The sequence below is a fragment of the Dendropsophus ebraccatus genome, chromosome 7 (genome assembly GCF_027789765.1).
Source record: "Dendropsophus ebraccatus isolate aDenEbr1 chromosome 7, aDenEbr1.pat, whole genome shotgun sequence".
NCBI lineage: Eukaryota > Metazoa > Chordata > Amphibia > Anura > Hylidae > Dendropsophus > Dendropsophus ebraccatus.
This window is the reverse complement of record NC_091460.1, coordinates 63,340,122-63,355,147: the sequence shown is the minus strand read 5'-3', so window position 1 is coordinate 63,355,147 and position 15,026 is coordinate 63,340,122. Positions and strand designations below refer to the sequence as shown.

The 15,026-nt window shown below is 40.0% G+C and overlaps 1 protein-coding gene across 4 annotated transcripts in view; it reads left to right on the top strand.

The window, feature by feature from the left end:
* The window catches only part of DLC1 (DLC1 Rho GTPase activating protein), a 290,446-nt gene that overhangs the window by 261,575 nt on the left and 13,845 nt on the right, over positions 1 to 15,026 (top strand). For all 4 annotated transcript variants that reach the window (XM_069977657.1, XM_069977656.1, XM_069977658.1 and 1 more), the window contains 3 exons: positions 3,304 to 3,375; positions 8,680 to 8,761; positions 14,957 to 15,020. In XM_069977657.1, coding sequence (XP_069833758.1) covers positions 3,304 to 3,375; positions 8,680 to 8,761; positions 14,957 to 15,020 — 218 coding nt within the window. The remainder of the gene's footprint in view (positions 1 to 3,303; positions 3,376 to 8,679; positions 8,762 to 14,956; positions 15,021 to 15,026) is intronic.

The window sequence follows — 15,026 nt, the reverse complement described above, 5'->3', positions numbered from 1 at the left end:
CGTCTCCTGCATCAAAACTAGGAGAGCTATGGAGAGAAACATGATGGTGAACACTTCTCCAAGCCTGTTCCAGCAGTTGGTGGGAGTCCCAACCGATCCAAACTTTCAAAAGTTTTTTAAAATAATAGCAATGCTTTAAAGTACTTTGCTAAACACATAGTGGGAGATTTATCAAACATGGTGTACAGTGAAACTGGCTTAGTTGCCCCTAGCAACCAATCAGATTCCACTTTTCATTTTCCAAAGAGTCTGTGAGGAATTAAATATGGAATCTGATTGGTTGCTAGGGGCAACTGAGCCAGTTTCACTTTACACCATGTTTAATAAATCTCCCCCATTGTTCTTACTATTTCATCCATACAAGCCAGTGAATACTCTCAGTCTGCTTCACACCCAATATATTTGTATTTCAAATAAGTGGTGAAAATGTCATTCTTTTCAGCACAAACATGTTAAACAACTTCCCCAGCCTTAAAGTGGTATTGCCAACATAAGAACTTATCACCTATTCACAGGATACATCATGGATCTGATTGGTGGGGGTCCAATCACTGGGATCCTCACCAAACCATAGAATTTAGTCCTGTTTGAATGGCCTGGTGGTGAAATAAGCCACAACATTCAAAGTCTATGAGATTGAAGAAGATAGCCGAGTGCGTTATTCAGCTGCCTATTGGCTCATGTTTTGCTTTTTGTCATCTATAGCATTTTTTGTATCGAATATATTGGTCATGTCCTCATCTGGATGGAGAGGGTTGTGTAATAGTAACCCTGCCGTCCCCTAACATGATTATCCTTTTACTAAGTTCATCGCTGTATTACGGAATTTGAATTTGTGAGCTGTGTGTCCTGTTAGTTTCCTTTTATGTGAATGCAATCTGTTTTCTTTCTTTCATTATAAGATATTTTATGCTGGCTTCACGCTTGAGTTGCCCGATATGAGCTGGTGACAACGTGTGAGCCATTTCCTATTTGTTAGGATGTTGTAATCAAAGAGCCTTTCTCCTGTATCAACTCATCTCTTGTAAATGTTGGCAGGAATCCACCAGCTCTTTTCTGTACATGCCGCTGTCCTGCCTTTTTTCTTTTCAAGGGCTCTTTTCATGTAATGCTGCAAATTGTCTGAATTAAATTCCAGAGCCCACTCCTTTCAGATGCGTTAGTTATTAGAATAGGTCAGTTGTCAATAGCTGGACCCATACAGAAGTTCTACGTGCTACTTTCCATGTGTTTTCTGACCTAAGGCAGAAGTAAACAACAGAAGTCCAGTTCTGTAAATACTTGTCTGTCAGTCAGACCCCCTCCTCCGCTCTCCTTGATCAATGTGTAAATCATTACAACTACAGAGACCCCAACACAGGGATTATGAGAATTGTTCGACAACACTTTCTACACTCTCCAAAGCCATTCGGCTAATTAGACCTAGAGGGTTAAGAGTGACAGACTCCTGGTTGGAGCTTTTGAAGGAGCCTATGGATAGGTTTGCTGGCCTTGACCTGCCCATTATTAAATTTTCCAAGTGTTAAAATTACAGGGTCAAGTGTTAAAGGTTCTCTGAATGACCCCAACATGATTTCGTAGAAATTGATGAAGTGTCAGAAGTAAATGTTGAGTAGCAATAGTATCAAAACCACGTAGGTGGTAAAATTATCTAGTCAGTTGTGTCTAATGAAGTCTTTTTGTTCGGGCACATCAAGAAGGCTGAATGTAGTCAGGGCTGGATAAACAGGGAGAATTCGATTGCTCACCACCTGTTTGCTTGATTAAGCAAAATCTAAAAGAGTCAGTGTTCATTTCACTTAACAGAGTGCTCTTTGCACAGTACTAGGGGATCTGCTTTTTCCACGGGGCCTTGGTCTTTTCTTCTTGGTCTGTATGCCGCCCTGCTACTTTGAGGAGGCGACACAATGCTGTTCACAATCATTAGCCCTAACACACATCTACAGATAGAGACTGTATCACTGTATTTTATAGGGACTGAGAAAACACAGTAGACTATTGAAGCCAGCTCGACCACTCACGCTGCCCATTTATAGTGGCTAGGATTAATAACTCCTATAGATATCAACAGGAAACAATGCAAAAACATAAGTGGAGGTAGTAAAACTGTAATCCTATGTTAAGTAGATGTTTAGTAAATGCTGTATGGTCATTTATTACATTTTTAAGGAATGTCATGGAACCTCTTGGAATTCTTAATTCCAGCATTTTTTCTATTTGGAGGGCTGAATAACACTAGTTGGATAAACTTTTCAATACTATGTGTAGATGACAATGTATTGATACAATGTAGAACAATAAGACAGCTAATTTTAAATTATATCATAAAGTAAAGGCATATTGCGAAGATTAGCTGTCACGTTGTGGGAGTATGACTTATTGGAACCACAGTAATTCTGAAAATTAATGCATCTCTGATTTAGCATTGTAGCTAAATTACTTATCAGCTTATCCATAGGATAGGGGATAATTGCAAGGCTGTGGAAGTTTTTACCCATGGGAAGCTAAGAAATCAACCATACTTACCTGCCCGATGCCTGTCAACTGCCTTTCTGACAGTTCCCGATCCCCACTGCTCACTGCATCTTCCACTGATGTGTCAACCCTGCAGGAAATGCCGCTCAGCCAGTCACTGGCAAAACACAGGTCACCACCAGCAGGCATGTTCTGCAAGGTAGCAGCAGAGAGCAGTGGGGACCATGAGCCATTAGAATGGCAGCTACAGGGAAACAGGGCAGGTGAGTATACTTTGTTGTTTTTTTAAATGTTCCAACGCTAGAATACCCCCTTAATAATTGTGTTATTGTAAGCTAATGAGCATGAGCCATGTTGTTAAACAGGGATCAAGGCTTTGACTGGTCACTTACAATGCTAAGCCTTAGGATATTATGAGGTTTTCAGGATTGTTTCAAATAAAGCTTTTAAAAGTAAAGTAATTACAGAAGTTGTTTTAATCAATACCAGCTGACAACCATGTTCTCGAAAAAAGCTCTAAATTCTCAATTCATAAAGCTTTTAAGTATTTGTTGACCAACCAAATTACCGGTGCTCGAATAACATTCATCGCTAAGAGACACATATTTTAAATGTGATTTCACTAACAATCAGGAGGAAGTCAAAGAAAGTAATCCTCACTTTTAAAAAAGAGGAGCTGTCATGAATGACAATGGGCAAAGCTACGTACTGCTTGTAGTAAATTTACATGGTAATACTGTTTCTATAGAGAGGATTGGAGGTGTACAGAGGAACTTGTTACTCTGCAAATCACTAACAGTGGGATGTCTGTGTTTTATTCTCTTACAGAAATAGAGGCAAAGGAAGCATGTGATTGGTTGCGGGCAGCAGGCTTCCCTCAGTATGCACAGTTATATGAAGGTAAGTGCCCTGCCACAAAGGGACTCTTTTTACTGGTGCAAGAGAAAGCTTTCTGTACATTCTATGTTACTAACTATATATCACATAACAAAATAAATTATATAGCTTTCTACTAGTGACTAGCTCCAGTATTTTCCTAATTTGAGTATGCTTTGCTGGTGTAGCGAGTAGCTTTAATCAGACAGTAATTGCCACAATTGTAGAAACCCCATGTCGTATCAGTTACTGGATGGTAAGCCCACCCAAACATCTTACTGTTAGTTGTAGGCTGGCCCACCCAACATCTTACTGTTACTTATAAGTCAACGAGATTCTAGAAAGATCATTTACATAGCGCCCAATGTTTTACTAGAGAATACAATGCAGAATCCAATCACAGGTGTCAAACGGTGGCCCTCCAGCTGTTTCTAAACTACAATTCCCATCATGTCTGAACAGCTAAAGTGTTGGCTGTCCAGGCATGATGGGAAATGTAGTTTTGCAAGAGCTGAAGGGCCGTGAGTTTGACCACTGATACATATTAGGGAATGAGGTAATGCAAGGGTTTTGTAACTATCATCCCAGCTAGAAAAATATGTGGGTTAGGTTAGTTAGATATGGTGCATACGTCCAGCCACTTTGAAGTTCTTCATATATCAGCTTGCCTGGTACTATGACACCTTAATGTGTCTAGACGCTCACATTGTTGGTGTACTCTGGGAATGACAATGATGCGCTGCTTGTGAAAGCTGACCCATGTTATTGTAACAGTATTTGAGGAACATAAGCAGCACACAATATCCCTAGCTGCCAAAACACTGCCCACGTGGGAAAGTATTATATTTTTGTGTTTCTTAGGTTCTGTCCTTGAATAGGCATCCCACCGGGTACTTTCTGTACGGTTATCAGGTTGCTTACTAGTAATTTGGTGGGTCTCTGCTGTGTGGATACAAAACTTTATTCCCTGTGTTATATCCTGTAAGACTGTAGAATGCCATATACTGAGCAGGCGTATGGGGTAGCCGTTGGCCAAATGCCCATATGAATAACACTTTATTAAAACTACTTAATGGAAAACCAATAGCAGTTTAGAGGAATCAAACCTACTGTTGCATTCCCATAAAGGAGGAGACACTGGGAAACAAGGTAGTTCTCTTACCTTCATCCTTAGCACCGTTTTCCTGCAATCCTTCACTTTATTTTTATGTTAAATAGGCAGTCTGGTGCACTGGGGGCGGGACTACAGACCACGCTGCACAGAACCATCCACCCCTCTTCATGAATATTCAAGTAGCGTTCTGCGGTGACATCACTCCAGCTGCTCATCACTGCAGAGAGCTAAATAAATATTCATGAAGAGTGATGGGGCAGACAGATCGGTGCACCAAGAGCTGTTGTACCACCCCCAGTGCACCAAACCACTTATTTACCGTATTATTAAAACACAGGGTTTCGGGAATACCATGCTAAGAAAGTAGGTGATAAAATGATCTCCTCCTAAGCGTCTCTCCTGCCCTATGAGAACATAACAGCAGGTTAGATTATTCTAATCTGCTTTTAGTTTCCCTGTAATAAATATATTCACAGGTTTATTAGATGGGCGGAAAGCTGCCCGATACAATCGCCGATCAATGACAATGTACAAGTCAGTCAGTGCTTGTATAATTATCTTTTAGACGTTCTAATAACTGAAGAGTTGTCGAAATTATCACTGGATCATTTGAGAGGCCATTTACTTTCATCACTGTGGGCAGCACATCTTCCATTTACATGGAAAGATGTATTGCCAATGATTGATGATTTTTAAGCATGCATAATCCTGATGATCAGCTGACAAATGGAAATGTGTCGCTTTGCAGTTAATTGCTGAGTCAGTCACATGGAACAGCGGATTATTGCCCCCTCTAATAAAGCCATTTTTGTATATTTCTTAGCCAGTTTAAATATTTATCAACTTTTGATACAAATTAGATTTATGTTTATGGATGCATGCAACACTTTAATCCGTGTATACATAGTCCCTATTTAGAGAGTAGATCTGCACGTAAGATAACTGTAACCTGAATGCTAAATACCTGCAGCCAAAGTTCCTCTTCCTCTGTTGTGTCTATGTTGTGTCCTCCTCTTACGTGAAGGATTGTTGCAGACAAAGATGTAAATCCCTGCGTATTAGGGAACCTGTGTGCCATCTCTGCTGGAGAAAAAAACTCATTTCCTACAATTATTCTCCATCATTAAAGAAAGAGACTTTTCTCTGTATCCATAAAATGGTTTGACCTAGTGGGAGAATTCCGCGCAGTCTAGCGGAAATAGCTAAATAGCTGTGGTTCAGATATTAATGGAAAAGAGATTTTTTTTTTTATCTAATGAGACCTTATTAAAAATAATTCCTGAAAAAGAAAAAACTTAAAAAGGCTGAGCTTCCCTGAACCAAAAGAATGAATGGTCCTTGTAAATCTGGGAAACCTGTCATGCTGAGAAGAGGTTAACAACTTCTTGTATGCCAAAAATAACCAAGATGTGAGCCGTGCTTGCAGATGTAGGTCAGTAAAGGCCATTTCCTGGACAAGGCTTTGACTGTAGCTCTTTTCAATTGCTCCTTCTTTGTTAAAAATAACTTCTATTCTGTTATACATTGGTGAGGCTTGAATGATAATAGGTTTTATGTTCACGCCTGATATAATAGGAATTAGCTGGACACATCAGTCAAGCACTTGACGTTTTAAAGCCTCTATTATATAGTATGTTATTGGAATGCTATTATGTAACTGGTGTTTTTTTATTCAATGTACAGTTAAATAATATAATAAAATATACATAATATAAAAAAAACACTTTACAGCATAGCTGCTCTGTGGAAAACTGTGATCCGTCAGGGTCAGAGATGAGCGAACCGGGTTCGGGTTTGAGTCCATCCGAACCCGAACGATCAGCATTTGGTTAGCGGGGGCTGCTGAACTTGGATAAAGCTCTAAGGTTGTCTGGAAAACATGGATACAGCCAATGACTATATCCATGTTTTCCACATAGCCTTAGGGCTTTATTCAACTTCAGCAGCCACCACTAATCAAATGCCGAAAGTTCGGGTTCGGATGGACTCGAGCATGCTCCAGGTTCGCTCATCTCTAGTCCGGGTCCATTCCCTTAGACCACCACAGATCCTGAGAATGAGCCTGTAATGATGTGCTGATCCTTGACCTGTCGTTGCGATCTTATATGTAGGCTATGTAAAGTTTCAACCTAATAATCAATATTTTTTCAACCTAGCTTACTACCTATACCCTTTCCCCTCTTTTCACAATTTTCATTCTTCTTGTCTATAAATCCAACTCCTTTGAAACCTTTATAGTTTTGGAAATTGTGTGTTACTGGGAAAAGGTGGAATATAATGTTTAAAATTGTATTTTACTTGGAAAAGGTGGAATATTATATTTAAAAACAGAGAGATGAACAATCTTTAGTTTCGAAGCCATAGCTGTTGTTTTCTTGGAAGACATTCTTAGATTTGCTGCCTGTATTCTTGAGAAATGCTGATACCAGCTGTTCAAATTTTAGTCACTGCAGAATAGCTTGGTATGAAATTCATTGTGTAGCAAATACTTCCCACCATTCATAAGCAGATGTGTAAATATAGTCTTTCCAAGCGCCACGTAGAAAGAGAAAACCATATGGAATGGCTGGGGAGGCAGCTCGGAGCTTGTTTATTTCAATGACTTTTGCAGTTCTTTGTAAATTCCTTTGTTTCTTGGATTTTATGGAAATCTCTGCGGCTGCTTAATAAGCTCGAAACACAGATTAGCAGCATGATTCATAGTAACATTCTTGCTTCAGTGACGCTCAGTTTAGCTTTCTTTATTATGAGAAATATAGTACAGTACATATCGTACAGTACAAATTCCACTGGTTTGGTGTTTGCAGAAGTAGAGGCCATATTTGCACTTTGCAAGACAAGTTTAGTAGCAAGTTATTCCCCTTTACCCATTAAAATAAACACATATGCTTGGACCGCCTATGATTTACTGAACCAAACTTGTGTCCCTGTCACTTTAAAAACTTTTCACATTTCAAAAGTTTTAATCGATTGGAGTTTGGGTGTTCAGACCCCCCATGATCACTAGATCGAGCCGGACTAAGCAATAAGCACTTCTCTCCCCAGCTTGCTGCAATCCACATATCAATAGGTTCCATAGCCTATAAAGCCTGTCTCCAGCAGAGAGGGAAAAGAAAACAAGCCAGGGAGAGAAGCATTCAGCTAAGCACTTCTCCTGGCTCTAAAAGCTGCATTTGAACACCCAGATATGAAATGATAAAAACTTTTATTATGTTTGTGTAACATGTTAAAGTTTTCAAAGTGACATGGACACCATATACTCTATTGTAATATAAGTTCAGTTTGGTGGAACTGCAGAAAGTCTTGGTATTATGACCATAAAACTGAAACTAAAATGTGCCTAATCCGAGGTTATTTTTGTGTATTACAAAATCTTGACTACGTCCATTACAGATAACTGGATTTTATTGTAGTTAGTTAAATACATAGTCATTTCTAAGATTTATACCACATATATAAAAGCTTCCCTTAATGTACTAAAAAACCAACAGGCCGGCCAGACCTCTCCATGACCCAGCAGTCTGCCCTCCTTTTTTTTAAATTCTTCTGCTTATCTAAATTCTTTGAAAACATCTGACAAATGCCAACTTGTGTCCCTGAAGCCAGTGTCAAAATCTGCCGAAACATCTGGAGCTCCAAAGGTTGTATACCCCCCTCTGCAAGTGCGCTTCTTCAGAGTAGCCCCACTGCCATAGTAAATAATTGATCACTAATCCACTGATTTATAAACATGTGTACACACCGGGCAAATATTTATCTTCTAGTAGGATATTGTGCATCATATTCAGCTTTGATCCCTTGCAGATGGTTTAGATTCAGCTGGCTTGCACTCTGCCTTTGGGCTTTTATCTTTGCTTGGCCCAGCTTGCCTGACTTTCCTAGTGTGTCCCATAGGAATTTTATCAAGGTTGCATGTAAAAGCTCCAGCATGTGAACCAGTGCGACAGTATGGTATGCGGGATGGCACCAGGAGTCATTTATCTTGGAAGGTTTTTTTTTAATAGGAGAGTACAGGAAACATCTGGTTCCCTTAACCCTTTTATTTACCTTCTGCTCCTAAGACCTCCAATGAAGTCTTCCTGGCACTAAACATTTACTATGTTTTATGTAATCAATGGAAAAATAATATTACTTATACTGTTGCTTATGTATTGTCTTTACATCCTTGTTTAATAAAATAACTCACTTATTAATAAATCTGTGTTACCCCATAGATCTCCTATTTCCCATTGACATCTCTGCGGTTAAGAAGGACCATGATTTCTTGGATAGGGATGCAACAGAAGCCTTATGCAGGTTGGTATCCATTGTGTAAACTAATCAATTTATTAATTTATTAATAGGACACATAATGCAACTTTGCACTTTTATGTGCTGTGTTGTTTATGGGACTGTATAAAATTAGAAAAACATTCATATTTTTTTAGTCCATGGACAAGAGCACTGTCTTTATTTAATGTTGTGCCCTTAAGGTATTAGCTCTTTATTTGATAGTGATGTTACATCTTCTAGTGTCTTTGATGTATGGCCAACAACTGGAATGGCCAATATGGAGTAAAATATGTATGGTTGCACAGCCAAAATGATTATCCACCAGACAATCATTTGTCTAATGGTCATTCAACCTTTGTGTATAGCCACCTTATAAGACAATATAGCATGGCCTTACACACTACAGAGCTCATTGCCTATTGACTATAAAGCTATAGGCAGTCATATGTCCTTTGTTGTGCCGTGAGAGTATTTGGCCTAAAAGGGGTGGCCTGGGAACATAACTTTTTATACATGGCTTGGGGGGGGGGGGTGTTGAGGTAAACATAAAAAAATAAGTCATACTCACCTTTCCCCCATTCCCTGCTCATTACGTCTTCCTTCTGGTGCTCTCATAAGGCAATAAGCATAATATTTGGCTCCCTGTAATAAAAGTAAAACCTGTTAGATATATTATATGTTAATCCTACCAAAGAGGCCTAGATAGTGCGGTCTATGCTCACCCAAAACTCTCCAACACAGAAAAAACGAAAAACTGGAATGCAAGACCAATATAAATATAAATATTTTTTATTAATATATAAAAAAAAAAAGGATTATTAAAAAGTACATGATGGGGGGGCTAGAGCTAATACAAATCCCCATACAAACGGTGGATCAAAGAATTCTTATACATAAAATGCTATATCATAAGGTAGGAGATAAATAAATAAACAACCTACATGTACAAACATATATACTGGGCACTGGGTTGGTACTACATTCAGAAAATAAATAAATAGATAATCCCCACAGTGGGTATATGGCAGAAAAACATAAAGACACCATCAACAAATAGTAAATATTACCCATACATGTCCTTAGTATATAGGTCCACCTCACCGTACACCCTTTCGTTTTTTCTATATTATATGTTAAACCAGGATTAGGAATAGTTTCGAGAGCATGATAGTAAGAATTTTGCCTTGGTGCCCATCTATCACCATTATGTAGGCTGGTGTTGCCCTCCTTTGCCTTTTGTGACACTTACACTGGGGCATATAGGGGAAATGCACAATAAAATGAAGCCAAGCAGAAAGGGGACACCTAAGGTCAGAAAAAGACAACATATTTCAATTGTTTTCTTCTTGGCACCCATAAAATGTGACACAGGATAAACGTAATCCTAGCAGACATGATTTTTCTTGTAATTGACACCATGCGTATCAGACAGATTTTAACTTGGATTTCAAAAAAGATTCCCTTACTCTGAAAACAGTAGAAGTTTATCTTCCCTACAGCAGGCTGCTGGATCCTTTTCAGCCGTCTGTGCAGTTTAGTTGTGTAGACACATTAAACTGAAGTCTCACTGAGATTAGACAGTCTTATCAGCAAGACTCGAGATTCCCCTCTGCACATCAAAGTCCTCATGCAAGTCACAAAGGCGAATTCCGTAAAACTGGATGGGAGTAGATAATTCTGGTGTTTCAGATGGTTTACATGGTATTCTAGTCATGCAGTACGGCTTAATATCTTTGGATGTATATAAGTACAGGTAAGACCCAATGGACTTAAGGCGGGATGATTGTGAGGAGCAAGTGAGCGCCTACCTGTTAGATCAGCGCTTGCTTGCTCCTCGTTCCCCACTTGGGTAAGAGAGGGGGGTCTGCAGGAGGGGCTCAAAGGAGATAGGGGTGGTCTGCTTCCGACACTCTTATTAAACGGAACGATGGCCAGCAGACCGCTGTTATCGTCCACAAATTTTTCAACATCGGGCATGTCGGCTGATCTTTCCTTTTAACAGTAGCTGTTACACAAATCGATTATCGGCTAAATACTGCTGATAATCGCTTTGTGAACTATCTGATGAGGACAATAAAGAGGAACTGCATAACCTTCACAAGCATATTTACATAGCACTGAAGCTCATTCCATTCAGTCTCATGGTGACCAGGCACCTTCAATAGCTGTTGGCAGAATCCTCTTCTGATTTTCCCTTGCCCATGAACATTTGGAGCAATGACTGAACATTTACCTATCGTCAATGGAGAGGGAGAGCTCTGAAGGCGGTATATCTCTCCAAGAACAAAAGGGGTCGGGCAGTGAGATTCCACTACGCCTAACCCTGTCTTCACCGACATCATCTGACAGTGGAGTGTCAGGAGACCCCATACACTTACTAGTGACCAAAGGTTGGGCCGATATAAAGTGTATGGGGACCTTAAAAAGCTGTGCCTAGCACTGCAGCAAGCCCTTCATTGTCCCGGTGGGGGTCTGGAAGTCTCAGAGAATGAACAGATCCTTCTGTTAAGTCTGTAACATCACAGCTGCTGTGCAAGAGCTTTATAAAGAATTAAGGAGCCTATAATTTTATATAGAACTCTTGAGCACTTGATTAATAATAAAACTACTCTTGAGCACTTGATTAATAATAAAACTATCTGTTTCTAGGCTTACTTGAATGAGCAATACATCAGTTAGTTTGAAAGAAATTATTTTCCTTTGAACATTTTGAAAAATCTTGGAATCATGCTAGATCTCTTAATAAACTATAGAAAGTGTTTCTCTTGTGACTGCAGGCACAATATACTGTAACTGTGCAAATCCATTTACTTCAGCTAGGTTATCAGCAGGTTACAGATCAGTGACCACTGGTCATCCAGTTACTTCATCTCAAGGTGGTCTGATTACGTTCCATGGTCATACGGTCAAAGAAAGTTCAGAAAAAAAAGATTAAAAGCTGAAGTAAAGAATTTTATGTTCTACAAAAAATGTAATTTATTCCTTTCTGTTTGCTCCTCGACAAATATTTGGGGCCTAACTCTGGCTGCACGTATCAAATACATTTTTCAAATAGTTTGTAAAGGATATATTTGGCAAGGTAAAAACATTAGTCGACCGCACTACCTATTTGCTCAGGACTTAGCGTTTGGATGTGTAAATGGAGAAGAAAGGGCAGTCTGTGCTTGTTGTGCATACCTCATGTACAATAAGGTCTCACAGCCTCGAATGAACATGCTTTCTGTAAGAGTTACGACAACTCGTCGCCTCTCCCCCGTGATAAATAAACTTGTTTTGTTGGGTGTGTTGACATGGGGTACATCCAAGGCATGTTACAGAGGCAGCAAAGTAGATGGCATTTTTAAGAATCTTATCCACACACAAAATCCTGCATTTAAAATTCCGCTGTGTGGATTTTAAGTCCATGTGAATCGATGTTTTTGCTGTCCTGCAGATTTATTGCACATCTCCCTCTTTGACTTCAGTGAGGAAATCAAATGTTATTATAAACTGCACAGACAAATCTATACCTGAATTGGCATGATTTGGTATGGATTTGCGGCTGCAGATATAACTATACTTAGAGACGTCCCATGTGGCCTCACCCTTAAAGATTCACTGCCATAACATTGTGCCACGCTCTCCAGAGTGTGACGTGAAAAGAAGCAGCTCATGTCGGGGGGAGGGGGGTTGGCTTGATGGGGCAACTACCCGACACCAGGTATGTTTATAGAACTCACTGGGCGCTGAATTGCTTGCCAACCCGTTCCTGCGGCATGAGCTTCATCTCTTTAGACTGAACTGTAGAGAGCATGTGGCATTATAGCAGTAAACCCTTTAAGGGTTAAACAGACTTTAAGATAGATATATGACTATGAGCAGTAGATCTTAAAGACATCAATATTTAGTGTGGCCACCCTTTGTCTTCAGCATCAATTCTTCAGCAGGGAGGTTGTTCCAAACTTCTTGGAGAACTATCCCAAGATCTCCATTGTATGTAGGCAGCATGTGTCCTTCTGTCTTTTCAAGTAATCCCTGACCGACTGGATGCTGAGATCAGAGCTCTGTGGTGGCCATATCATCACTTCCAGGACTCATTGTTACTCTTTACACTAAAGGCTATTACACCAAATGATAATCAGCCAATACTTGGCTGATTAACGACCGTTTCGGGCATTAAACATGTGGTTTAATAGGGCCTGTTTAAAGACCACGATCAGCCATCATACACCTTGCTGGCTGGAGCCAACAACATGGAGCAACAGCAGCAGAACGCCCACAGCTCCCTGTGTGTCCCCTCGGCCTACACCCCCCCCCCCCCCCCCCCCCCCCGAGGAAGCAAGCGCTGTACTGACCGGTCGGCCATAATTTCCTCCACCATTGTGTTGTGTAATGCTGCCCTAAACATAGTTCTTAATGACATGGAAATAAATGCAGAAAAAGTGTTTCAAGCATTGAGATCAGATGTGTCCATGATGGAGGCTTTGGACTTTGCGGCACTTATTCTACATCTGCCTAAAACTTTTGCACAGCACTGAATGAGCATAGTCAATAGCATTAATGCAATTTAAAATAATAAAAATGTAAAATGTCTGCATAATTCTAGCATGCACTTTTGCAGTGACACACTCACACACACACACACACACACACACACATAGGGGTAATAAATCACTTGCAAGTCCACAAGAGACCTGAAGTCTAGAATTTAGTGAGTTGGATAAACAAAAAGCTTACTAACATAGCTCAGAACATGATAGCCTAACCTTGAAGGCAAGTGAATATAAAGGGCACCGTTATGTAGAGTATGTATTCAAGGTAATGTCTTTAAACTGGAGTCTGTTTGCTCATTGGTACAGAGCTTATATTAAGATTTTCGCAAGTCCAGCATATTTTACCTGTGAGCAGTGGCAGACTTACTTAGACACAGAATTGCTTTTCTTGGCTCTTGTTCCGATTTTTGAAGAATTTTCTTAAAGACATTTGGTATGTAGGTTACAAAAATGATGCTTCTATGAAAATACTCTTGTTGTTTTTCTGAAGTTTAAACCGATGAAGATTTTATGTAAAGCATGTATTTACAAGGTCCTGTTTGTACAGTTTAATGAGTTGGACATAACCGAATTCCGAGATTCTAGAATTGACGTTGTGTAAATAATATAAATTTAAGGGCCTATTACACGGGTTGTCAGAGGAGCAAACGAGCGCTCTCAGCGCTCGCTTGCTCCTCGTTCCCCGCTCGCTGCCGCCGCTATTCATCGCGGCAGCAGCGAGCGGGTGAGTGCGGGAGGGGGCGGCGGGGACCTGTGGGGGGGGCTGCCCGGGTGATCGCCCGGGCAGCCCATAGGATACAGCAGCGTCTGCTGCCGACTTTCCTATATCAGTCGCTTGTTTTTCAACATGTTGAAAAAGAAGCGACTGCAACGATCAGCCAACATGAACGATGTCGGCTGATCGTTGCACTCTATTCCACGGGACGATTATCGTCTGTAGCGGCCGATATCAGCTGAATACGGACGATAATCGTTCCGTGGAATAGGGCCTTTAGACCTAAAAAGCAAATTTACATTGAAGCCTTTATGTACATGGCAGAGGCACACAGATTGCCTGCGGCTCCATGCTATAGAGCTACACCCACTCTATTAGCCACTGTAAGGTGCTCCTCACACCACCATGTTATGATCTCCCATTGAGCATGACATGGTTTATCTTTCTGTCAGCTTCATACAGAATACAGCTCATTATTATGTAGAGGCATACATAGATAAGTATAATACTATACACTTGTGTTCTGCTTGAAACCTTACAATGAAAGTAATTTATTTTCCACCATAATAGGAATTCCACTATAATAGAAATAGGTCTCCACCATGTTCATTGCACAATGGTTTCCGATCATTGCCCTGTGTGTATATCTCAATGATTCCCTGACAGTCCTGCAAATGGATTGATTATCAGCTAATCACATCTTTATATCGACATTAAAATAATTCTTTGTCAGTCGCATATCTCACCATGTAAACAGGGAATGTGCTAGTACCAAAAAATTTATGTCAGTAGGAGGGGGTTTTAGCAAACGTGGTAAGAATGAATGCTCATTCTCTTGATAACTGTCAAGTGTGAACAAGCGCAATCAATTTCCTGTATTATTGATTGACACTCATCACGACCAATTGACGAATAATGCAGTGGCTATTACCCAATAAAATGTAATTTATTCTTTATTCTTACATTCAACAGGCGATTGAATACTCTGAATAAATGTGCGGTGATGAAGTTGGAAATCAGTCCTAATAGAAAAAAGGTAAGA